This window comes from Dermochelys coriacea, chromosome 3 (genome assembly GCF_009764565.3).
Source record: "Dermochelys coriacea isolate rDerCor1 chromosome 3, rDerCor1.pri.v4, whole genome shotgun sequence".
Lineage (NCBI taxonomy): Eukaryota > Metazoa > Chordata > Testudines > Dermochelyidae > Dermochelys > Dermochelys coriacea.
The window spans coordinates 45,680,774-45,704,735 of NC_050070.1; the positions used below are offsets into that span (position 1 = coordinate 45,680,774).

Consider the following 23,962-nt stretch of genomic DNA (forward strand, 5'->3'; position numbering starts at 1 on the left):
AAGGCATGACTTCTAGACATGCAATTTCATAAAATATAGCCAAACATTTACATTGCATTTACCATCTTGTAGATACATAGTCTGTGTAAGGAGGCCTAGATCGGATTTCTCGGGCTAAGCCAAAGTCCGCTATTTTCACAAGTTCTGGTCCCATGCAAAGGAGGTTTTCAGGTTTCAAGTCTCTGTGAAAGAACCCTGCAATGCAAATTAAACATCAGTCTGCACTGCATTAACATGCATTTGTAGCCTTTATTTTTTCCTACTTAGATTCCTTCACTTCAATTGCCACTATTGTAGGTCCAACAGCAGGTCAGAACAGTCTAAAATAATCTTAACCTTGCTAATCTACATATTTTAGTCAGCCCCTGAGGGTAAGTACATAGAAGCTGAGATTTTCAAAGCAGTGTGGCCAACTCCCTGCCCATCTTCCTTTAATGTCAATGGAAGATGGGCAATTTTAATGTTAGTTGTATTTTGTTTTAATAGGTGTGGCCTAAATAGCAAAATCTCCCTTTAGGTTAATTTAAGCACACACAAAAAAAAAAAAAAAAAAAAAAAAAAGAATGATTCTTTATATTTCTACAGTTCCTTCCATCTAAGCATCTCTAAACACTTTACAAAAGTTTGTCTTCCCAGCCATGGTAGAAACCAGCAGGGACACTTGAGCTACAGTGGATACAAATGAGGGAGTTGCTAGAAAAGTGCTCAACATAAGGAGTCTTTCACTATGGAATTTGCTTCCCTTCTTGCTCTGCCACAGCCTGGACTTCTTAAACTTCTGGGCATGCTGGAAAACCTATCTTTTCTTGCAGGAATTAGGGGAGATTGGGGAGGGGGGGAAAGAGATCATTTCAGAGATGGAGTGGCTGGAGGATGAAGGAGGATTTAGGTAGGATTTTTGTGTTATGGTTGGATGGAATGGCTTAGGATACAGTCTATTCACTGGCAAACTTATAGCTAGAACAACTGATTAAAGTTTGCTATTGAAAATTTTGATTTCTGGGTTTTAAGTTTTGGAAGGTACTTAGGGATCTGGATAAGCACCAAAGAAACTAAAAAAAAATAAAATCAATATACTGGTGTACTGTGATATAAAAATATCAAGTATGTGTGTGTGTGTGTGTGTGTATGTTTTAAAGTTGGTGAAAACAGAGAGACAGTTTGTGACTTGTTTGACAGAAGTACAAAGAGAGCCCAGGTCTCAGGACTTGCAGGCTTATTCCATTAGCCACAAGACCATATTGCCTCTGTTATGGAAAACTCTTCCAACTCTTCCTTGTGACTGTGATTCACAACATCTTGGTAGAAATCATTTACAATCCAGAGTGCAGGAGATCAACATAACAATCCAGTGGTTTGTCTAGAACTGATCAGTTACATTTTGTACAGCAACAATATGCAGGACCGGGATGCATTTGGGATGTTTTGTTTGTGTTTTCTTTGCCAAGTTGTACCAGTGAGGACTTAGAGATTTGTCTACAGCTCATTTAAACTGGTTTTAAAATATTTGATTTTCTGTTATTGTGGCAGATAGAGATTTCTTGTTCTGAGTATGTCTTAGACCCACTAATGTGAATGGAGGAGAACAAAACCATTAGCAGGAACACATTTTATAAAAATAAAATCAGTGTTTAGTAATTTCATAGATTCCAAGTCCATTATGATCATCTAGTTTATCCTCCTGTATAACACAGGCCAGAGAACTTTTCCAAAGTAGTTCCTAGAGTATATCTAGCATTCCTAGATATGGAGGAAAAAAATTGTTTTTTTTTCTGCCACAGAGGGCAGGACAAGAGGCAATAGGTTCAAACTACAACATAGCAGATTTAGATGAAATCTGAGGAAAAACTTAATAGAATAAAGTTGCCTAGGGAAGTCATGGAAGCTCCTTCACTGAAGGTTTTCAAAAGAAATCTGGATATCCAGCCGTCTTGGATGATCCTGCATCTTGGCAGGGGTTTATAGTGGACAACCCTCAAGGTCCCTTCTAACCTTATGGTTCTATGATAGTTTTAAATCAAGATTGGATATTTTTCTAAACTTGTCAGTGATGGAGCATCTATCCTTTGTAACTTGTTCCAATGGTTAATTATTCTCACCTTTAAAATTTATGCCTCATTTCCAGTCTGAATTTGTCTAGCTTCAACTTTCCACAATTGTATTGTGTTAGATTTCTCTGCTCGATTGAAGAGCCCATTAGGAAATATTTTGTTCTCCCTACAGATAAGGCATGAAGTGAGTACAGCCTAACCTTTTCTTGAGCTAAGTAGATTAAGCTCAGCACAATAAACTATATTTTCTAATCCTTTAATCATTCTTGTGGCTCTTCTCCGAAACTTCTACAACTTAACACCCTTCTTGAATTGTGGACACCAGAACCGGATACAGTTTTCTAGCAGCGGTTACACCAGTGACCAATACAGAGGTAAAATAACCCTTTACTTCTCCTTGAGATTCCCATGTTTATGCATCCCAGGCCTGCATTAGTGGTTTTGGTCACATCACACTGGAAGTTCATGTTCAGCTGATTATCCACTATGATCCCCAAATCTTTGTCAGAGAGTCACTTCTTCCCAGGATAGAATCCCCCATCCTGTAAGTATAGCCTACATTCTTTGTTACTAAAATGTATACATTTATGTTTAGCCATATTAAAATGCATATTGTTTGTTTAACACCAGTTTCAAAGCGATCTGGATCACTTGATAATCAGTGACCATCCTCTTCATTATTTACCTCTCTCCCAATTTTTGGGTCATCTGTAAACTTTATCAGTGATGATTTTATGTTTTCTTCCATCTCATTGATTACAAAAAAGTTAATCATAGTCACAAGAACTGATCCCTGCAAGATCTCACTGGGAACATTCCATTGAATGATGATTCCCCATTTACAATTACACTTTGGGATCTATCAATTAGCCAATTTTTAATCTATTTACTATGTGCCTTGTTAATATTATACCATTCTAGTTTTTTAATCAAAATGTTGTGTGGTACCAAGTCAAATGCCTTACAGAACTCCAAGTACATTATATCAGCACTATTATCGTTAGCAATCAAACTTGTAATCTCATAAAAAAAAAAATATAGCAAGTTAGTTTGAAAGGATCCATTTTCTATAAGCCATTTTGTCCCATTGGGACTGTGATCCTGTAAGTCCTCCACCCACAAATAACTCCACTTATGGGTGTTCTGCCTGTGGAGGGTTTGCAGGATTGAAACCCATGGTCATAATTTTAATATACTTACAAGACAGTATTACAATGCATAGGGAACGTTAAGAGTAAACTCTAAAATTAAAAGAAATAATTGCTTGACTCAAAATTGGTTTTCTTAGGTAGATCTTATTAGTGCTGGCTGGCCAACAAAGTCAGTTCTTATGGTTATCCTAAGGCTATCAAAGCTATTAAATCACAGGGATATTTTACCACAAGTTTAATAATGTATGGATACATTTCACACACATATATACACACTACATAAATTAACAGTCATGAGAAGTGCCAAGTTATAAACTCTGGGGGTGGAAACCCTCATTTGTCCAGAGAACAAGTACAGCACAGATAGCACCAGTGCAAATCTTATCACTTCATTCCATCAAGATGCCTTAGCCCTCACCTAAAACGACTGCCAAGAGAGGCAAAAGGATAATTTAGTCTCCATGCCCAATCTTCGGGGACTTTTCTGTGATGGTCAACAAGAATGCCCATTAGTGCCAGTTGTGCTGGTAGTTTTGTGATGTGGAATCCTATTCATTAGGGACTGGAGAAGCTGCCAGGTTAGTTGAACGTTACAGGCAAACAAGCAGGTAATTATTTGGGGTCACTGGCACTTTTGCCCAACTTGGAATTCATGACCTGAAAGTGAACAGCCCATCTCCTATTCATAGCCCACTTCACTCAATTTAACACAGGAATTTTTTTATTTATTTTAAAACTAACAGACACTATCTTGCTCCAGTTCAAAATATTTAGAGCCAAAATACAGCCTACCATGTTTATGGATAAATGCAAGCCCTTGCAGGATCTGATACATAATATTCCTAACTGTAGATTCAGGAAACAGTTTGTTTCTGTAGAGTAAAAAGTAAAGAAAAGTTACTCGCTGTGTCACTGCATCAGTTTCTTATCATTTCTTCGGCACCTATAGGAAAAGGAACAGTTAGGAAAGCAATTGTAAGCAGTGTACTTTGCTTTTCAACAAGAACTGTGCAGTCTTTATGTTAACTGCCATATCCTGGGGTATTTAGGCTACATTTGATATGGAACGCTGCAAGTAAAAAAAGCTAGTCAATAAATTGAACATGATGCAAGACTTAAAACAAAGAAGAATGCTTCAGGCGCATCCCACAACACTGCAGGGATTCAGAGACAGCCCGTCTCAATAGAACACTTTTCACTGTTCTTTTCCCAATGAGCTCACTTCTACCATATGTGAGATCAGACATTTTATTTTAAGCTTTACTTGATATGGGGCTCCTCTTTATTGTCTTTTCTGGCTTCATGAAGGCAATCCTCCTTACTGCTGTTGATATCAGAGTGGGGCAGTTCCCTTGCAATCGCCTCCAAGAGGATCTGCCAGGGCAGCAGGTTTAGTGATAGCCCTTGCTATTGAGGAAAGGAAGATCAAGACCCATGGGCTAAGTGATAAGCACCTTCAGCTCCAAGGCATCTCAGTAGGCAGGGCAGTGGCCTTGAAGAGATCCGTGACAGGATTCACTGGAAAGAGCCTACCGCTAGTGAATCGAGAGGCCTGACATTCTTTAACTCCCTGTGCTTGATCCCTCCCTTAAACTCATTCAGCCCATCACATATTTTAAAAGTGAGGTCAGTAACTAGTCAAACTTCCATTTTAAATTGTAATGGAATTGAGTTGAGTTTCTCTCCCCCCGCCAATGTGTAAAAATTGACAGTTTTAGCTTAGGTTTAAACAAATGATCAGAGTTTAACAGGTTTATGTTTAAAAATTCTTAATCATTTTGCAGGATTTCTACCATGAAATCTTTTCTGCACTATAACATTCCTGAATGCACGTGCCCTTTTGTTTCCATGAGTATGTAGAATTCATGACCCTTGCTAAAAAAATATTTTGAGATACCATATAGGAATAATTTGTATTCGTGTTGGGGCAGGTCCCCATCCCAGTCAGGAAGAGGATAAAGGAGCTCTTGGGAGCACAATCAGCCACAACCCAGCACACCTGTAAGGCCTGCCAACCTTGGAGATGGGCAGGTCCCTAAAAGGGAGGATCCAAGCCCAGTGCAGGGTGGCAATTTGATGTAAGCTGAGCTAGACTACAGAGCACAGGCGGCTTATCAGCAAAGTTACTGAAGAGCCTCTGAAGAAGTGGAGGGGCCATCTTTGCTCTGCTGCATTCTTTAGAGTCTAGGGTGGTTGGGCTGGCCTATGGACATGCTGAAGGGGATCTGGGTTCCCAGCCACCTGAGACTACTCAGCTTTTGCCTCATGTAGAACAGCAGTGGACCATTTTGAGAGCAAGAGGATTATTTTGTTTGCCTGTTTTATTTGGATTGCTTTATTCCCCCAGAAGAGAGTGCTATCTCTAAAACATACAGCTAAAGGACCACCCCCAAACCAGTTCTACAGATATGTCAGCATTCAGGAAAGGACATCAGAGAGAGGGGCTCCAAGAGGGTAGCCTATGACAGTATTGGAAAACAAGTACTCATTTTCTTGAAGTTCAGAACTTCATGCAACAAAGACGTAAGGTCTAAAACACATTTGTCCATCTGATTTAGTGCACCTGACCACACCTGTGCATGCATATTGGCCACATGTGCAACCAAAAATGTAATTTTGGTATCAAATATCCATTTGTGTATGCACAAATGCCTAGTTTGTGTATGCACTCGCAGTACCTGTACATTGAAAGAGACAAATATTCTAGACCTTTGTCTTCACTTTATGAAAGCCTGGGCTATCAGCTGAACTCTACTAAGGGCTAGTCCACTGGTTTTCCTAAACCAATGAAAATCCCTAGTACAGATGAGCTGCATCCATATGAAGAGGGGTTGTACCAATGTGACTTGCTTTGCTTTACACTGGTGCAATGTGAGCACACTGGGGGTTTGCATCAGATAGTTCATAGATATTAAGGTCAGAAGGGACCATTATAATCATCTAGTCTGACCTCCTGCACAATGCAGTTACATTGGTGCAAAAATCCCTGATGTAGCTAGTCACTAAAATAGAGCAAGTGCCACATTTTCTGCTGTAATATACAACTTTAAACTAAGATTGTGTTTGGAGGATAAATATAACTGCAACCTTTAAAAGATATGGATGTCAAAGACTGCTAAGAAATGAACTCATTACTGTTACAATTAAGTTTATATTAGCAATGTGTTAATGATGTAACTTACATACCTTTCTTTCATCAATTGGTAAAGATTTTCCTTCATGTATTCAAACACAAAATAAAGATGATCATTTTCCCTGATAACTTCTTTCAGTTTTACTATATTGGCATGGTTTAATTTCTTCAAAGACTAGAAGCACAAAATACAGAAGAATGTAACACACTGTTATAAGGAAGTATTCCATTTCACTTACCTTGAAGTCCTTGTTGTACAAGCTAAACTTAAATGCTGTTTAATTGTTTAAGTAGAAGGTAGCTACAGATTTAAAGACCAGATTTCCAAAGAAAGCAATTCACATATACATTTGCAAGTGCTCCGAGTTGTGTGCAGGCTGATTTATGCAAACATATTAGCTTTTAATTGTGCTTAGCTTACAGTTAGACACACCCAACTGACTCACTGTTACACATCTGATTGGCTGCATCTTCTCACTGGAGGACCTTCCACTCTACTTATGCCTATGCTGTTAGAAGCCAGATGAGATTTTGGTGCAAACTCAGTCCCTAATTCACCTGTAGGTCTTTTCCCACCCTTTCAATAACCAGTGGTAGCAACAGCATAAACAAATCCTGCTTTAAGCAGGGTTAGAAGAGAAGTGATTACAGTTTTCTACACTTGTGCTCCCACTGACACTACTGCTGTTGGAGCTGCACTAGTGGTAGCAACAGTAGGAAGTTAAGGAAGACCCCACACTTATTATTTGTCTCTGGTCTAGTCATCCAGGAACAGGACTACCCTGCGTGGAAAGGAGTATATGCACATATGCTGTTGGTAACGAAGGCCATATATACATAAGCCTTAAAATCCATACGGCAATGCTACTCCCAGCTCCTGTTAAGAGTTCTTGCAGTGCAGCCCTGCCATAGGAACAGCCAGAATTCAGATGGCCATCTTCTCCCTTGGGCTGCTGCTGACTGCAGGTTTCCTGGCAGGAACCCACTCCACAGCATCTACAATCTTGCACCAGCAGTCTACAATCAATAGTTTTCTACATGACTGCAAAACAGCAAGTGATAGTTTTAAAGAAGAATGAGGAAACAGCAAAGCTACCACGAATATACCATATATACTCGTTCATAAGCTGAATATTTCTGGTAAAAAAGTGATGCATCAAAGAGCAGGGATTGGCTTATAAACGGGTCTACACCAAAATTTGATGATGACTTTAAACTCTATGAAATCATTGCATATCTAATACATTGTAGTTTTGTTTACCTGGAGCATCTGAGAAGTCACTTCCTGCAGCTCCCATTGGCTGGGAACGGAGAATCGCAGCCACAGGGAATTGAGGGGCTCCATGCCTGCAGATGCTCCAGGTAAACAAAACGTCCCGACCCACCAGCATCTTACCCTAACGGGCCGGGAGCCAAATTTTGCCAACCCCTGAAATATAGGGTTGGCTTCTGAATAGTTTTTACTATTTTTACCTATCCATCTTGCGGGGTCGACTTATAAACGAACAGGGTAATGAACGAGTATATATGGTACTCCACAGTTCTTACTGCAGGGACCGCTAATGATGCTTTTTGCAAGAGAGCTGGAATAGGTCTGTTACCTACAAACACCAGGAAGAACTGTTCTAATGTAAAAGGCCTTGTAAACGCTGGGTTGAAAAGTAACAATCCTTAACAATTACCTTAACCTCTCGAAGATTCATGCATTCCTCCCAAGAGTAGAACTTTCTCTTCATTCTGTGGAAGTGGGGGGGAGAGGAGGGAAGAAATATAGCAGTCAGTGCCATTATAGTCTGAGCTCCATAAGTCTCTGCACCTCAGTTTCTCCATCTGTCAAAGCACTTTACATCTCTAGATCAGCGGTTCCCAAACTTTAACAACCCATGAACCCCTTTCACTAAAATGGAAAGTCTCGTGAACCCCCTCCTAAAAAATGAGTATTTCCAGGGATTTTCTCCTTTACCCGAGTATAAATTATAAAAACCTCTAGATCAGTGGTTCTCAAAGCTGGTCTGCCGCTTGTTCAGGGAAAGCTGCTGGCGGGCAGGGCCGGTTTGTTTACTTGCTACGTCCGCAGGTTTGGCCGATCGCATCTCCCACTGGCCGCAGTTCGCCGCTCCAGGCCAATGGGGGCTGCGGGAAGGGCGGCCAGCACATCCCTCGGCCTGTGCCACTTCCTGCGGCCCCCATTGTCCTAGAGTGGCGAACCGCGGCCAGTGGGAGCCGCGATTGGCTGAACCTGCGGACGCGGCAGGTAAACAAACTGGCCCGGCCCACCAGGGGCTTTCCCTGAACAAGTGGCGGACCGACTTTGAGAACCACTGGTATAGATGAAGGGTGCTATAAGGGAGTTAGGTATTTGTGTACAGCCTCTCTGGTCACTCAGTAACAGACTTAAAGGTGGCAATTTTGAAATAGAAAAGCTTCAAAAATAGACTCCAACAAGAAACTGCTGAACTTGAATTAATATGCAAACTAGATACCATTAACTTGGGTTTGACTAGAGACTGGGAGAAGGTGGATCATTACACATATTGAATCTATTTCCTCATGTTAAGTATCCTCACACCTTCTTGTCAACTGTCTAAATGGGCCATCTTGATTATCACTACAAAAAAGTTTTTCTGATAATAGCTCATCTTAATTAACTAGCCTCTTACAGTTGGTATGGCTACTTCCACCTTTTCATGTTCTCTGTATGCATGTTCCATGCTATGCATCCGACGAAGTGGGCTGTAGCCCACAAAAGCTTATGCTCAAATAAATGTGTTAGTCTCTAGGGTTCCTCAAGTACTCCTGTTCTTTATTAAAAAAAAAAAAAACACCCCCACATACTTTTATAACTAGGTCTATTTTTGTTCCTTCTTTCCCTTGCTATTTCCTCCTTTTCTGCACCTTGATTTCTTCTTGTGCCTTCTATGCCTTTCCTCTCTTCTATTCCTCAATTTCTTCACTTTTCAGTGTCCAGGTTTCCTCACCCTTTTTAATTGTCCCCTCCCCCGAAAAGACTTTCCCCCACTAACTTCACCAACTGAGACCTGTTTTCCTGTCCACTTTGGCCTCTCTCCCCCGACCTATTAAACAACATTACTTTAACACAGCCAGTTTCATAGAGATGGTTCTCTCTTTACTTCCAACCTGTAATAGCATTTATCATGTTACAACTGTGTAAACATAGTGTGTTATGCACCATCTAAGTAAAGCATGCTCATTTCTTTAAAATGCAGTTAATTTCCATAGTAGATAGTGTGTGCACACAAGAGCTTTGTCCCACCTCAGTATGGAATCACTAACTGCTAGGCAGTTTTCAACTTGGAAATGACCTTGGTACTTTGATATTTAAAAAAAAAAAATTATTCCAATTGGTTTGTTTGTTTTGCAGTGACTGCACCATGCCTGAAGATGCCATGCTTTTGGTTATCACTTCTACTGTGCTGGTTTGTTCCACAGGTTCTGTTTGGCATTATGATGAAACCTCAAAGGGAACTGGTTGCTAGCAAGGTTTTGGATAGCAAAAAGCACACTGCACAAGTTGGACATGGAAACCATGCTACAGCTGTGGTGGCTACAACAATGGTGGAAAACAGCTGTCCAACATTGCTTCTAACCCTTATTAACTAATCTATGTTACACTGTAGTGAAGACAAGACAGCTGTAGTTTTAATCCGCATTAGCTGGTTGAGGTAAACCTAGGTAGAGCTACCATGTGTCTACACTAGAATGTAAAATGGGTTAGTTTAACACATTTAAAAATAGACCTTTCTTCCCCGAGTGAAAACACAACGTCAGCCGTCTTTAACATGGCTAGACGAGCACTGTGAAAGCCTCCGGCTGTGTCTGTGCTGCAACACTTTTTTTTTTTTTTTTTAAATTATTAAAGTAGTGGATTGGTCTTCTACAACAGGAGTTCTCAGCCTCTCTTTGAGCCCTCTGCCCCATATGCTATAAAAGTTGTAGTGCCCAGCAGGGGTGGGGGGTAGGGCCCTCAGGGCAGGGATCTTGAGCATAAGGTGTAGTTTGACTTCTATTTTGGGGGTGGGGGGTGCAGGGGCCAGCAGGACCTGAGCCAGCTACGCATAGTGGGGTCCACAGAGGGAATACCACCTCCACCACTTGATTCACCTCAGGAAGCCACCCAGCCTGTCTGGGTTGGGGAGGCGCAACCAAAAATCATAACTCAAAAAAGGTGTGTGCAGGGGGGGGGGGAAGACGCTCAGCATGAAAAGTTTGAAAACAGCATAGGGTGCAGGGAGAGGGTAGCTAGGGACTGTGTGCGCCAGGAGAGGTCCTGGTTCCTGGAGAATTCTGACAGCCACAGGAGCTAAGTCCCCACATCCAGGCGGCTCTTACTGGCTGCCTCAGTATGAGCAAAGGGGTCTGGGAGCTGAGAAGCAGCTTCAACCCTGGGCACCAGGAGACAAGAGAATGCTGCAACTGCCTGCTCCATAGGACTAGCCAGAGCAGCAGCAGCCACCCTGCACTCCCTGGATCTAGCTTCCCTATTCTGACCTGGGGGGGGAGGGAGAGGAGGGGAGAAGGAGATTGGAGAAAGGGAAGCTGCCCAAGGGACTGCCCTGCTGCAGTTTTGGGGGGGCAACACTCTCCTTTCCCCCCCCCCCCAACTCTGCCCAGGGACTCAGGGCTTTTGTCCCAGGCCGTAGGGCTCCAGATTCAGACCTGCTGCTACCAGCTTCAGCCCCATGGGGGGCCCCACGGATGCTGGAGCTCTAAGTTTTGGCCACAGAGCCCCATGGCCTTCTTGAAAGAGCTCAGGGACCCCCAGTTGAGAACCGCTGTTCTACAAGCAACAAAAAACATTTGACCAAGAACCAGAAACCTGCTCCGCACAAACTCTCAAAGTCAATCGGAGCTTTGTGAACATGGGGCCAAATTCTGCCCTCAGTTACCAGACTTGCACCGTGTGTCAATATGGAATAACTCCATTGTCAAAACAGTTACTTCATGGTTATACCAAGAATTTGGCGCAGTGAGTCTATATGATTGGATCGTTCTGCTATGGAAACGGTAAGAAATGCTTTCCAGATGAATTGTCTTGACACCCAAGCAGCAACAATAAGGGCTAATGTTCAGGACAGAATGTTTCCATCTGTTACAAAGAGAGAACACACACACACACACACACACACACACACACACTCTTGAAACAGGAAACAAAGCATTTATGGTATTGGGAGGTGAGTGAGTGTCAGGGGAGAGGGAGGCTTGAGGTAAATTCATTTGAGTCTTACCCTTTCAAGGGTTTGTGTACACCTGAGGGTTTGCCAATTCACCTGAGGAAACGAAGGCTTGGCTTACACTTAAAGGTTAGGTTGATTTAGCTACTTCAGTTGGGTGTATGAAAAATATACACCCGACTGACATAGCTGTGTCTACACTAGGGGGCTAGGTTGGTCATAGCTATGTCAAGGGCAAAATACATCCACTGGCCATTGTTCACGGAGATGGTATTCCTACACTGAGGGCACAAACCCAATCATCTGTATAGGCTGTGTCAACATTAAGGGATTATGCTGGTATAGTTACACCACCATAGTTATGCCATTATGGTCTCCGTAGTGTAGATATACTCTAACACATTAATAAAGGCTAGTTTTGACTGGAACAAACATTTGGGGAGTGTCTACAAGTGCCATTTCACTCAACATAGATAATGTAATCTATTAGAAAACCGTGTGTAGACATACCTTCAAAATACCTGATTTAATCACAAGATTGCCTGCATCTATTCCCATGACAGATTTGCAGTAGTAACTCTGCCTTTCGCTAGCATGAATCTTTGCTCACGATCCCTGCAGTGGCCATGAGAATAGCACAGCTGACCTGCAATGCTATTGTAGAGCAGTAGTGTAGATGCTTCCTAAGGCAACGGAAGGGGGTTTTCCCATCACTCTAGGTAATCCACCTTGCTGATCGGTGGTAGCTAGACTGATGGAAGCTTTCTTCCATCACCCTAGCTGCATCGACACCAAGGGTTAGGTTGGCATACCTCTGGTACTCAGGGGTGTGGATTTTACACGCTCATAAGCAACACAGCTATATCAATTTACATTTTAAGTGTAGATCAGGCCTTACACAGGTGGGCCATTTAAAAACTAAGTGGTCTCTGAAGCTGTTAAGTGGGGCAATGGAAATTAAGTAGGCCTCTCAAACAATGAGTGAAATGTGAGGGACATAAGTAACACACAAAGGTGACCTAATCAGTTCACTCCTCAATACAGTAACTGTCAGTGGGTGATTAGACCATTCATTTTATGTCCCATATTTAGTGGCTGAGAATTAAGATGCAGAGTTGTATATTCTCAGACCTTGTTACAAAACCAATTGTATATACACCTGAACACATGATGTATATTAGTTGACTATATACCAGTGTATACGTTTACATCAAGGAATAAAGTGACTCACTTTTTAATGGCAATTAGCTCCCCAGAGTCAATGCTTCTCCCTAGGAGGACGGACCCATACGTCCCATCGCCAAGCTGTTTGATAGTAGTGTATCTATTCATGATGTTGATCCTTTGGCTGCAAATTCATTTCAGTCCTTAGTACATGCTTCCCTGTAGCTGATGTGTTTCTCCTCTGAGTGTAACCAGTTCTTTCTGTGGCAGTACTCAGGACTGCACAAAGAGCCACAAGAGTCATGTTTTCAAGGCTCAGCCTCTGGTCTGAAATACAGAACACAATACAGTGGATTTGGATTATTTGTATTTTTCAAAGTTGTCTTGTTTGCAGCCTCCTTTCTTCCCAAAGACAACCAGGAGCACAAAAAGGCTTTTTTCCTGGTTGTCCAAAACAAAAGAGACAGATTGGGTCTGGCCTTAAAAAGGCATGTGCACAAGGAGACCTCCCACTCCTTTACACCCTCCCTTCCCAGAAGCCAGCTGCAATTGCAGGGCCTGTAATTAGCATCAGACGTGATTGCAACCCCAATGGATAGCAATAAGCAACACTACAGTTACCAAAAGCACAGAATGAGTTCTTATGGTCTGGAAATAGCAGCCCCAGCAAGGGAACTGAGCATCTCTAATTACGTGACAGGGTATCTGTTTTAGCAAAATTATCTAGCAAATGGATCAGTAACTCACAGGTCATACTGCAGTCAGTGCAGAGCTCTGACAAGCCACCTTTCCTAACTTTCCAAGATGTCCCTCTGTGCAAGGGGTAGAGTCATACATATCCTTTAAAGGGAAAAGATACTCAAGACAGACAAGACCACATTTACCTCAAGGTTGTTACCCCAGGGATAAGTTTGGCTCTAGGAATACTTTATATATCCAAATTATCTACCAGACCCATCACCCTGACACAGTGCAAATAAAATAATCATATAAAATAAAAATGAAGAGTATTAGCTTTTCTAGTCCACCCCTGCCAATGGTCCCGATGCTTAAATCAACTTACTTACAAAAAGGAATAAAATGTAACCTATACTATGTAAATTAGTCATACCCTTGTAATTAAGCTAAATAGTGGGAACAAGAATCACATCTGCAAGCTTGTCTGTGTTATGGTCAGTTCCATGCCTTCTTACTCCTCCATTATTAAGAACTTAATATCATCTCTGAGCAGAAGAGCAGTGGCTTTTGCCTTTGTAAACTGTGAGTATAGATGAATTACATATCAATAGATTTTCTGCAGTAGCAATATGTCCATAAATGCTCCCTGTGCTGACTTAACTGGGAAAACAGATGACCACTTTAGTGATAGAGAGCTAAGCTGCAAAATCAATCTCTTGCATCCTCCTTTCCCAACAACAGGACAGGTTGCCCAACCGCTGTCAATGTCACCAGTACATAAAGATATACTCTGCAATGATGCTGGCATCAACAGCAGTATGTTATAATAAGTTGGGATGGTCCAATTGAATTAGATGTTGGCAATTTTTTCCCTTTTTCTTAGCCGTTAAGCACTGCCATTGGTAAACCTAATGCACGGATGTGGGAAAGAAATCCGTTAATGTCAAAACAGCTTTTGTCAGTTTAATGTATCATCTATGGAGGAGACAATCGCTCTGCCTACCTAGAAGCCACTTATACTCCTCGATTCAGCAGAATTTGCCTCAAAATCCATACTTTGATGAACAATTGTGCTGCATCAAAGCTTCTTAAACTTTTTTAAATCTTGAAATGGAAACTAAATGAAAACAATGCAGACGGGCTGCACAGCCGGAACCAATGTTTTTGAGAGGTGTGAACTGCCCATTCATCCCAATAGACTACTAACTGAAACCTGAAGATACCCTGTTGACATTTATATTGCTATTTCACTCTATAATTTTAGCAGAAATATCCAGTAAATATGTATAGCTCACAATCCTAGCCTCTCTCAAAGGTTGGAAGTATAAGATATATTTAAAACAAAATAAAAAGGAGGAGCTACTTTACTGATTGTATTATTCATTTTTAGGTTTACATTAAATACTATAGATTTGTCAGTAATTTAAATGAAGGTGCAACAGAATTCCCAGCAGGCATACCAGAATACTGCAGAATCAAGGGACACAGTCACAGAATTTAGGTCTGCTATGCCTGATGACTTGCCATGAAACATGCAAGACATGGTCCATAGCAGCAGCAGTTTATGGAGCTTTGGGTTACCACTTGCTTGTTGGCCACTTTATTGGGTAATTGGGTATTCAAAATGTGAATGCTTATGTGATTTAACCAAAGTCTGAGGAGCCAGGAGGCAGACTCAGGATTTTAACCGACTCCTTGCTCCCAGACCTGCGATCGGACCAGTAGATCTCTCAATATCTTAGGTCTCTCAATATCAAATTTAGACAACAAAACAAGACTCCTTGTGTTTTTCTATCAATGAAAAGGTAATAAATAATAATGGCACAAGAAAGGACTTTGTACAATTTTGAACGAAACACAGGTAAAATCTGGTAGACTTTGTAGAAGTCTCAGCAAATATTCTCCTCATGAAAGGGTCATGATGCATTAGTTGGGGTAATAATGCATTAGCCTATATAATAGAACAAATATTTAACAGGCTCTTCAATCTAGCAGACAAATACAACAGGATACGCTGGTTGGAAGCCAAAGCTAGACAAATGCAGACTGCAAATAAGGCATACATTTTTAATAGTGAGGGTAATTAACCACTGAAATAATTTTCCATGGGTTATGGTGGATCCTCCACCTCAGGAAAAAATTTTCAAGCAAGGTTGGATGTTTTTCTAGAAGATGTGCTCTAGGAATTATTTTGGGGAAGTTCTATGGCCTGTGTTATACAGGAGGTCAGACAGATGATCACAATGATCCCTTCTGGCTTTGGAATCTATGAATCTAAGGCTAGGTCTAGGTTGCTGGTTCTACAGCAGTACAGCAGCCTGTGCTGTCGCAGTGCTGTACCACAGATGCTTTCTACAGTAACAGAAGGGAATTTTTCCACCTCTGAGCAGCAGTAGCTAGGTTAACAGAATAATCTACTCTGGGGCTTAGGTCATCTTAAATATGGAGCTCAGGAGTTTGAATTCTTCATACTCTGAGGGCTCGTCTCCACTTGAGGGTGGATCAACGCTGCAGCAATCGATCCACTGGGGGTCAATTTAGAGGGTCTAGTGAAGACCTGCTAAAAATCGACAGCCGATTGATCTCCCATCGACTCAGATACTTCACTGGAACAAGAAGCGGAAGGTAAGACAGGAGAGTTTCTCCCGTTGACCCAGCGTGGTGTAGACACTGCAATAAGTTGACCTAAGGTAGACTCCAGCTACGTTATTCACATAGCTGGATTTGCATAACTTAGGTCTATATGACCTCATAGTGTAGACCTGCCCTGCATGACGTAGCTAGGCTGACCTAAATTTTAATTATAGACCAGGCCTAAGAGCCTTGGCACAGTAGAAGTGAATACTCCCAGAGAAGGAGGATCCTTCAGCAGAACTGATGCTTCCTCTCCTTTGTGCTCCTGCCCCATCTCTTCCTGGAGAGAAGGAAGAGGCTTTTGGGGCCTAAATCACTATCTGCCTCCCTTTGCTTTTGTTAGGCCTATGGTGTGGTTGACAGCATCCCTACACACCTCTTGCAGTAACTTTCAGTTACATGCCTAATGTGCAGGATTAGATACAAATTTCAAACCATGAGACTAGAAAATTAAGTGAAAAATACATGTTAAAAAAAAAAAAATCACACTCTTTTGCATGGAAGTTAATGAGGCTACACATGGTCACAGACGTCCACCCACATGTTGCTCAATGCAGGATCAGGGTCTAGTTTTGGATGCCAGTTGAAGAGATTTGGAACCTGAAGTCAACTGGAGTCCTAGGTTCTCTGAACCTTGGAAAATCTGGCCCTAGGTGTTTCAAGTTTGCTAAACAGAAATTTAAGTACCACAATTAATGGATACTTTGAAACTTTTGGTCCAACTATTTGGACAGAGAGACATCCACAGAAGCAATGGTCAAGTTGAAAAGAGATGCTGGTTTTGAGTTTTTAACCTTGACCATACCTACATTACTAATACCAAGTAGGCCTTTTCAACATGAAAATATTGAACCCATTTAAGGAAATCAATTTCTAAGCTGATTTATCTCAACCGGTACAGTTTTCTTGTTGAAGAGGCCTTAGGGTTTTAAACTTGTTCCAGTAATCCTATTTCCTATTCAACATTTATGCTCTGTTTTCACTTTATGGTTCTCTCAGTTTGGATCATGGAGACTGCCTAGCCCCATATGCTACAGGATGCTCCATGCAGATGTAGTCCTACTGACCTCAGTGTGACTTGGCAGTAGTAGCAGGAGCATCTGCCTGTGTAGTGCAGCCCTAGTCAGTTTCACTTTGGCTTACCTTCTGGCGGCCATACCCTAGGTAAAAATTACAGGAAATTTTTTTGATGTTGAGAGTGGGGGGTTAGGGTTGGCTTGAAATCCAACAAAATAGTGGGGGATTTTTTGTTTTGATTTAAAAAAAAAAGTGTAATGATTTTCAGTTTTGTATCATTTTCCCCCCCCCCCACATCAAACCATACATTTTTGGCCTAAATCAAAAGGACAGAGTCCCTTAAAAAAAAAAACAAACAAAAAACCTTTATTATTGCACATCACCCTGAAAACAAGATGTTAATTATTATTTACAGGGTATTGTGAACTGAAATTCAGCCCAACAACTTTTTGTAAGCTCAATAGAAATGATTCTACAACACTTTTAAAAATATCATTGAGATAGTATTTAAGCAAATAAATATTCCCCTCTAGTGCTTGAAAGACAACATTACAGCACTGAGAATCTGAAAGTGAAACTGACTATAAAACAAATTGAAACTGACTTCATTTATTTACATTGTCAATTTTAAAAATTCTTTCAATTGTGATAATCTAATTTGTTGTTAGTAATCTGCAAAGAAATGTGTTGGTTTAGAATATATTTTTTTAAGTTGACACGGTTTAGTTCTGTATCTGTAAAGCATTTTGAAATATAATATGAAATATAATAAACTAGCTTGAAAGAATCTCTTAAGAATGAAAAGCTCCCATTGACAATTTCATAAAAGTTTAAGTATGAGTCACATCCTCTAAACCTTCTGGCTACCAACAGAAGGTAAGCCACAATGCGAAAAACATCCAGCAACTGGTAGGCTCCTCTCCCCTACCATCACTCCCACAGGAAGGACAAGGACTGATGCAGAGTGCCATCCTGCAAATGCGTATGCAGGTGAGCAATCCCACTGAAATCATAGACTGCAGTGGCACTACTCATTTGTAAATTTACCCATATGCACAATGTTTGGAAGGTCAGGCTGTGTGTAAAATTTCCCTACTCTTTCTAATATATATAATATCGAGCTGGATTCATGTGATGTTATGTATTGATAGATTTTTCTTTTCTGTTTATCAAAAGTTACTTCTAAATAAATAAAAATAAAATCTAAAGCAAATGAGACAGTGCTAATCCCTATGACGGAGTTTCAGTTTTTTAAACCCTGCAAGGATGGAGGCAATAGCACAGTATTTATGAAATTCTGGCTCTCTGTAAAGAGATTTATCTGAAATCTGGTAACTAGCAACAGAGAGAGCTAGCAGCGTCCTAACTAACAGTACTTTCCATGAACACGCATGTCATTTATTAGTAAAAATAAAAACTATTTACCTTTGATGAATCCAGCCCATTGTATGGTAGTCACTCAGTATTACACAGCTCTAGCAAAAGAATAATTAAACTCCATTACAAGAGTTTACTGTAATGCTGTCTATACAGAGAACAAGTTTAACATTTGCCTTATGATTTGTGTACAAGCAATATTAAACTATCATTTTCAAAGCAAAAATGAAAGACAATTTGTATTAATTTAACTGGTCATATTTGTAGGCCACATAGCATGTTCCCCATAGAATAATTTTCATATATGCTTACATAAATGAAGTCACGCTAAATCAAAACACCATCTGAAAATCAAATAAAAAATGGTTGCTACTAAACAAGAAATTAGTATCTTGAAGTCCCTCCCATGCAGGCCTAGTGAAAAAACTTTCATGTACAGCTCTATTTTAAATGTCACAAGAAAAGGTCTAAAATCATGGTGTGAGGAGGGGGGGGGTAGACAAATGACGTTAAAGAAACACAATGTAAACAGGTTTCAGAGTAGCTGCCCTGTTTGGTGTTTACATTGCAAAAAGAAAAGGAGTACTTGTGGCACCTTAGAGACTAACAAATTTATTAGAGCATAAGCTTTCGTGAGCTACAGCTCTAATAAATTTGTTAGTCTCTAAGGTGCCACAAGTACTCCTTTTCTTTTTGCAATGTAAACACCAATCCAAAGCAGCGGATATTCTCCTTTTAAACCCAGCTATTAGAATCAGGGCAAGACCCCCACGACAGTGGAAAGAAAAACACAGAGGATTAACTTGATTCTCGGGCACCTCTAAATCTGTCATCATGTCTAGGGACATTTATGTTACAACCTACCAATACTGCTCCAAAAGACAATTTTCAATTGCTCATAGAGCCCTTAAAGAGAATTTCCTGCAATTTTAAAGTAATAGAAAAGCTGGTAAGAGGAGCAATCAGACAGTTTGTACAACATTTCTAGGAGAAAACTGCACTCGTAAATCACAACATACACAGTACACACCCCGCTACAAGAAGCCATGCAGCAAGTCCATCTGAGGGAATCCAGGACTGATCTAGCTGCCAGAGGATCATTGCACTGAGGCCAAGAAGAAAAAAAAAAAGGAGTTTTCCACTCACCAACCAGGAGAAAAACAAACAAAAGACAGTGTGGCTACTAATCAGGGACAACCAGGAGCTTTCCCTGGTGAAAGCTACCCAGCAGCTCCCCTCTCTGGCCTTTCCTTCTCATAGTGCACTTGCTCCACAGCACTGCAGCCAAACAGCATGGGATTCATTTACTATATAGACAGGGTTAGGGGTTTTTTTTTTCCCCCCATTAAAAACAATCTCCACGTGAAAGAATCTAATAATTTTTAAGACAGATTTAAATATAAAAAAAAATAACAAGCTAATACAAAAAAACCCAAACCATTAATAAATTGTTACTGAGCTCATATTGAGCTAGTAAGCATAAATAATTTATAATGATAAGCTAGGCCCTAATCCTACAGCGAGCTGCCCAGGATTCATCAACACAGAGCAATTGAGATCCTTCATTCCTTATACAGCCAAAGCTCCCACTGACTTTAATGTAGTGCTGAATTAAGAACTGGGACTGGAGGAGAATAATCAATTGGGCACCAAGTACTTAAGCACCAACACCTTTGCCAGGAGAGGATGTCTTCTCTCTCTTCCCTCCTCCCTCACCCCATTTTATACTTTTTTTTTAAATGGGGGAAACTGAGGCACATGATTATTCCCACACCCCCCAACCATACAGGCCAGTAAGTGAGTGGGGCTTGGAACTCAGGAATGCCACCTTCTTGGCCTTTCAATGTTACATAACAATATATTCTGTAGTGGAATACATACATTCAAAAAGTCTGACTTTATATAACTCAGTGACATGAAGTAATAGTTATTTCACAGTGGCTTTCTCAAACTGCCTTAATTTGAAAGTGTGATAAAACTTCCAGAAAAGTGGTTTAAAGAGAAGTTAGATTTTATCCCAGACACAGATCTCAACATATTTGGAGCATTTAATTTTATTTTATTTAAAACAAAAAATGAAGGGTCAAATTCTGCCTGCAAATAAGCATGCATAATTCTTAGTGAAGCCAATAGGAGTAGTGTATGCTTATTGAAGGGAAGAATCTGGCATTAAATCATTGTTGTAATGTCTCACAACTATGTATATAATTGTATACCCCAGTTTTACAAAATTCTACTAGCCTATTCACTTGGGGTAATCTGTAAAAAGAATATGAGAGTATAATTAATGTTTTCATATTTATTATTGAGAAGGACACAAGTATATTTTGTGTGTGGGATGATATATGTTCATGACAGTTCTGCAAAGCTGTCATCTGCTCCTCAAAACGAAAAGGAGTACTTGTGGCACCTTAGAGACTAACAAATTTATTAGAGCATAAGTGAGCTGTAGCTCACGAAAGCTTATGCTCTAATAAATTTGTTAGTCTCTAAGGTGCCACAAGTACTCCTTTTCTTTTTGCGAATACAGACTAACACGGCTGCTACTCTGAAACCTGTCATCTGCTCCTCAGTTATCCAAAACTCTCAGCTGTCTGAAACAGTGTCATATCCCCTGAGGTCTATTTGCACTTACTCTGAAAATTTCCACAGCTAATAGAAACCTCTGTTATCCAAATTTACTCATTTTGACATTTGGCTAATTGAGACACCACTACATTTATTGTTTTTAAATAACAGGTGACCTGGAGAGTTTTGCTGAAATTTTTTTTAAAGTTCTTAAGAGAGAAAATCCATATAAAGCCTGGCTATTACTAAATATACTTAGCACTAACAAAATTAGGCCTGGATTCTGCAATTTGTTCCACCTGGATACATCCTGGTGCCCATATGGAGCCCCAGAGAAGTCAGTGGGGTTGTGTGCGGTTATAGGGGTCATCTTGCATGAAAAAAGTTACATGATCAGAGCCTTAGAAATAAGCTTTAGGCTCTCAGTCATATTCCTACTGAGGACTTTGGAGTTTTGCTGTTGACTTAGAGGGAAGCAGGATAGGCTTTTGAGTCAGAGCTAAAGACTAGGCTTCCTGTATTGGAAGTAGCTAGAGTAATGATATAATTAGGTCATTTGGGTTTCAAAGAACTTCCATTGTAAAAAGCAAACTTTGCCCTAAGATGCATTGGTGCAACAAAGGGCAAAATTTAGTCCTAGTGCTTAGTGCTTGGTCATGATCCTGCATCAGAATCTATTAGAAAACACAGACTTCTACTCCCATGCACAATTCAAGAGGAGTTCACATGATCCAGATGTCTGGGCTGACACCAATTTAAGAGTGGGATACTACACTGTTGAGTAGCATCGTCAGACAGCTGCCTATTTCACCCCAGAGATGGCTGCATGTCAGTGGTGGGTGAAGCGATACATATACAATCATAAAGTTTGTTATATCCGTTAGATTCTACTGGTTGAAAATGGTGCTGTACTACTAAGGTATATGTTATTCTTTGGGCCACACTGAGTAATTCTACATATGGTCTTCAATAATGCCTGGGCCTGATCTTTGGGCAGGCAGACAATGCACCAGGCTAGGCCTAGCAGAAACACACTGTCATTACAATGTGGAGCAGCAAACAGCAGCACTCGTCTTTAGCGCCCTACCATGCATCCGATGAAGTGAGCTGTAGCCCACAAAAGCTTATGCTCAAATACATTTGTTAGTTTCTAAGGTGCCACAAGTCCTCCTGTTCTTTTTTGCGGATACAGACTAACAAGGCCACTACTCTGAAATCTACTTGCAGGGGTACATACAACCGTCATGAACTACAAGTCCCAGCAACCACTGCTCCCATCTCTATTTGAATCGCCCATGAGAGACTATACTTCCTAGGTTTCAGAGTAGCAGCCCTGTTAGTCTGTATTCGCAAAAAGAAAAGGAGTACTTGTGGCACCTTAGAGACTAACAAATTTATTAGAGCATAAGCTTTCGTGAGCTACAAGTGAGCTGTAGCTCACGAAAGCTTATGCTCTAATAAATTTGTTAGTCTCTAAGGTGCCACAAGTACTCCTTTTCTTTCTCCTTACAGTGTGTATGATAAACCCATTGTTTCATGTTCTCTGTGTGTGTATATAAATCTCTCCTCTGTTTTTTCCACCAAATGCATCCGATGAAGTGAGCTGTAGCTCACGAAAGCTTATGCTCTAATAAATGTGTTAGTCTCTAAGGTGCCACAAGTCCTCCTTTTCTTTCTGCGAATACTTCCGAGCTCTCTGTGCTTCCTCTCCCTTTGATTGGCCTGTTATAAACAATTTAATTCCCAGCATGCAATGCTTCTCCTCGAGCGGAATGGCCCAAGGAGACTACATTGCCCAGGAGGCAACGCTCCACCTTGATCCAAGAGGGGAACCGGCAGAACGGTGTATTGCATGCTGGGACTCGCAGTCCTCACGGCCGACGCCCGGTAGTTCAGCGGCCCGTGCGTCGGGAGGGCGACGCTCTGTCCTTTCTCTCGGTGCTCTTGGGGTCCATCTGGGCCAGGGTCTCGGCGGCTCCCGGTCCTCCTGTCCCTCACTCTCCGGGAAGATGGCTGCCGTACGCAGGGCTCGCAGTTACTCCCGCTGCGTGGTGCGCTTCTCCGACCGAGAACTCTGCTAAGTCACCCTGCGGGGGGAGACACGGACCGAACAGGGGGCAAGGACCCCCGGACAGCGCCGCCTGACCGACTGCAGCATGGTGAGCAGCGCCCAGCCCGGCCGTGCCTGTTCCCTGGCGGCTGCTGCAGTGCGGGCCCTGGGGCGGGAGGGAGCTGGGGGCAGGGCACGGGCCCGAGGCGGCCGCTGTCATTGGCTGCCGGAGGGGAGGGGTCGGCCCTGGCAACCGTCAACGGTGGGCGTGCGGGTGTGTAGCGCTGGAAGCCCGGCTCCGCTCCACTGGGGACCTTCCCAGCGCCGGTGTGAGCGGGGCCCTGCCTCCCCCTGGGGCCGTGACGCCGTGCGACTCTCGGGGGCTAGCGCTGCCCTGGCCGCGCCCCGCAGCTCCTGGCCCTGGTGGGGTGTGTCCTGTCGGACGAGCTCCCTGGGACCGGGCGCACCCGAAGGGGGGAGATCCCAGTGCCAGGTCCTGGAGGACGGTGACGTCGTGGCACCACGTTGTGCCCAGGACAGCCGTGTGGCGTCAGGCTGTTGCGCCTGCCACAGGACAGCAGAGGAGGGGCCCTGCAAGCTCAGTTTGAAGGAGGACAGCCTCGCTCCTCCATACTCACAGCTGTCAGCTGAGTATTCATTAGAATTATCCATGGATGTGTATCCATATGTGTATAACCATATCAATAAAACGCATTACAGAGCCTATGAAGTCTAAGGGCTGTTTTGAAGAGCCTAGGACGCCAGGCCTCTGCTTGGTGGAACTATTTGCTGCATGGCTCTGTGCGAAGCAGTAGGGATCTGTCTGGGCCAGGGCCTCGGCTGCTCCTGGTTCTCCTGCCCCTCACTCTCAGGGAAGATGGCTGCACCTCCATGTGAATTTCTAAGACACCAATCATCAGATTATCTAGACGTGCCATTACTTT

General features: G+C 41.9%; 2 protein-coding genes across 10 annotated transcripts in view; one reads left to right on the forward strand and one right to left on the reverse strand.

Annotated features, from left to right (window-relative positions):
• Positions 1-22,920, reverse strand: part of CILK1 (ciliogenesis associated kinase 1) — a 51,364-nt gene extending 28,444 nt beyond the window's left edge. For 2 of the 6 annotated variants that reach the window (XM_043510368.1, XM_043510367.1), the window contains exons 1-8: positions 20,956-22,321; positions 19,431-20,768; positions 18,449-18,498; positions 12,762-13,021; positions 8,018-8,072; positions 6,389-6,510; positions 3,995-4,074; positions 63-195 (exon numbers count right to left, since the gene is read on the reverse strand). In XM_043510368.1, coding sequence (XP_043366303.1) covers positions 63-195; positions 3,995-4,074; positions 6,389-6,510; positions 8,018-8,072; positions 12,762-12,862 — 491 coding nt within the window. In that variant the 5' untranslated portion in view covers positions 12,863-13,021; positions 18,449-18,498; positions 19,431-20,768; positions 20,956-22,321. Of the gene's footprint in view, positions 1-62; positions 196-3,994; positions 4,075-6,388; positions 6,511-8,017; positions 8,073-12,761; positions 13,022-13,441; positions 13,535-18,448; positions 18,499-19,430; positions 20,769-20,955; positions 22,322-22,782 lie in introns of those variants that run through there. The other 4 variants (XM_038393765.2, XM_038393761.2, XM_038393764.2 and 1 more) reach the window with 4 other exon arrangements.
• Positions 22,921-22,987: 67 nt separating this feature from the next.
• Positions 22,988-23,962, forward strand: part of FBXO9 (F-box protein 9) — a 49,402-nt gene continuing 48,427 nt past the window's right edge. For 2 of the 4 annotated variants that reach the window (XM_038393767.2, XM_038393770.2), the window contains exon 1: positions 22,988-23,127. In XM_038393767.2, coding sequence (XP_038249695.1) covers positions 23,125-23,127 — 3 coding nt within the window. In that variant the 5' untranslated portion in view covers positions 22,988-23,124. Of the gene's footprint in view, positions 23,128-23,427; positions 23,512-23,962 lie in introns of those variants that run through there. The other 2 variants (XM_038393772.2, XM_043510369.1) reach the window with 2 other exon arrangements.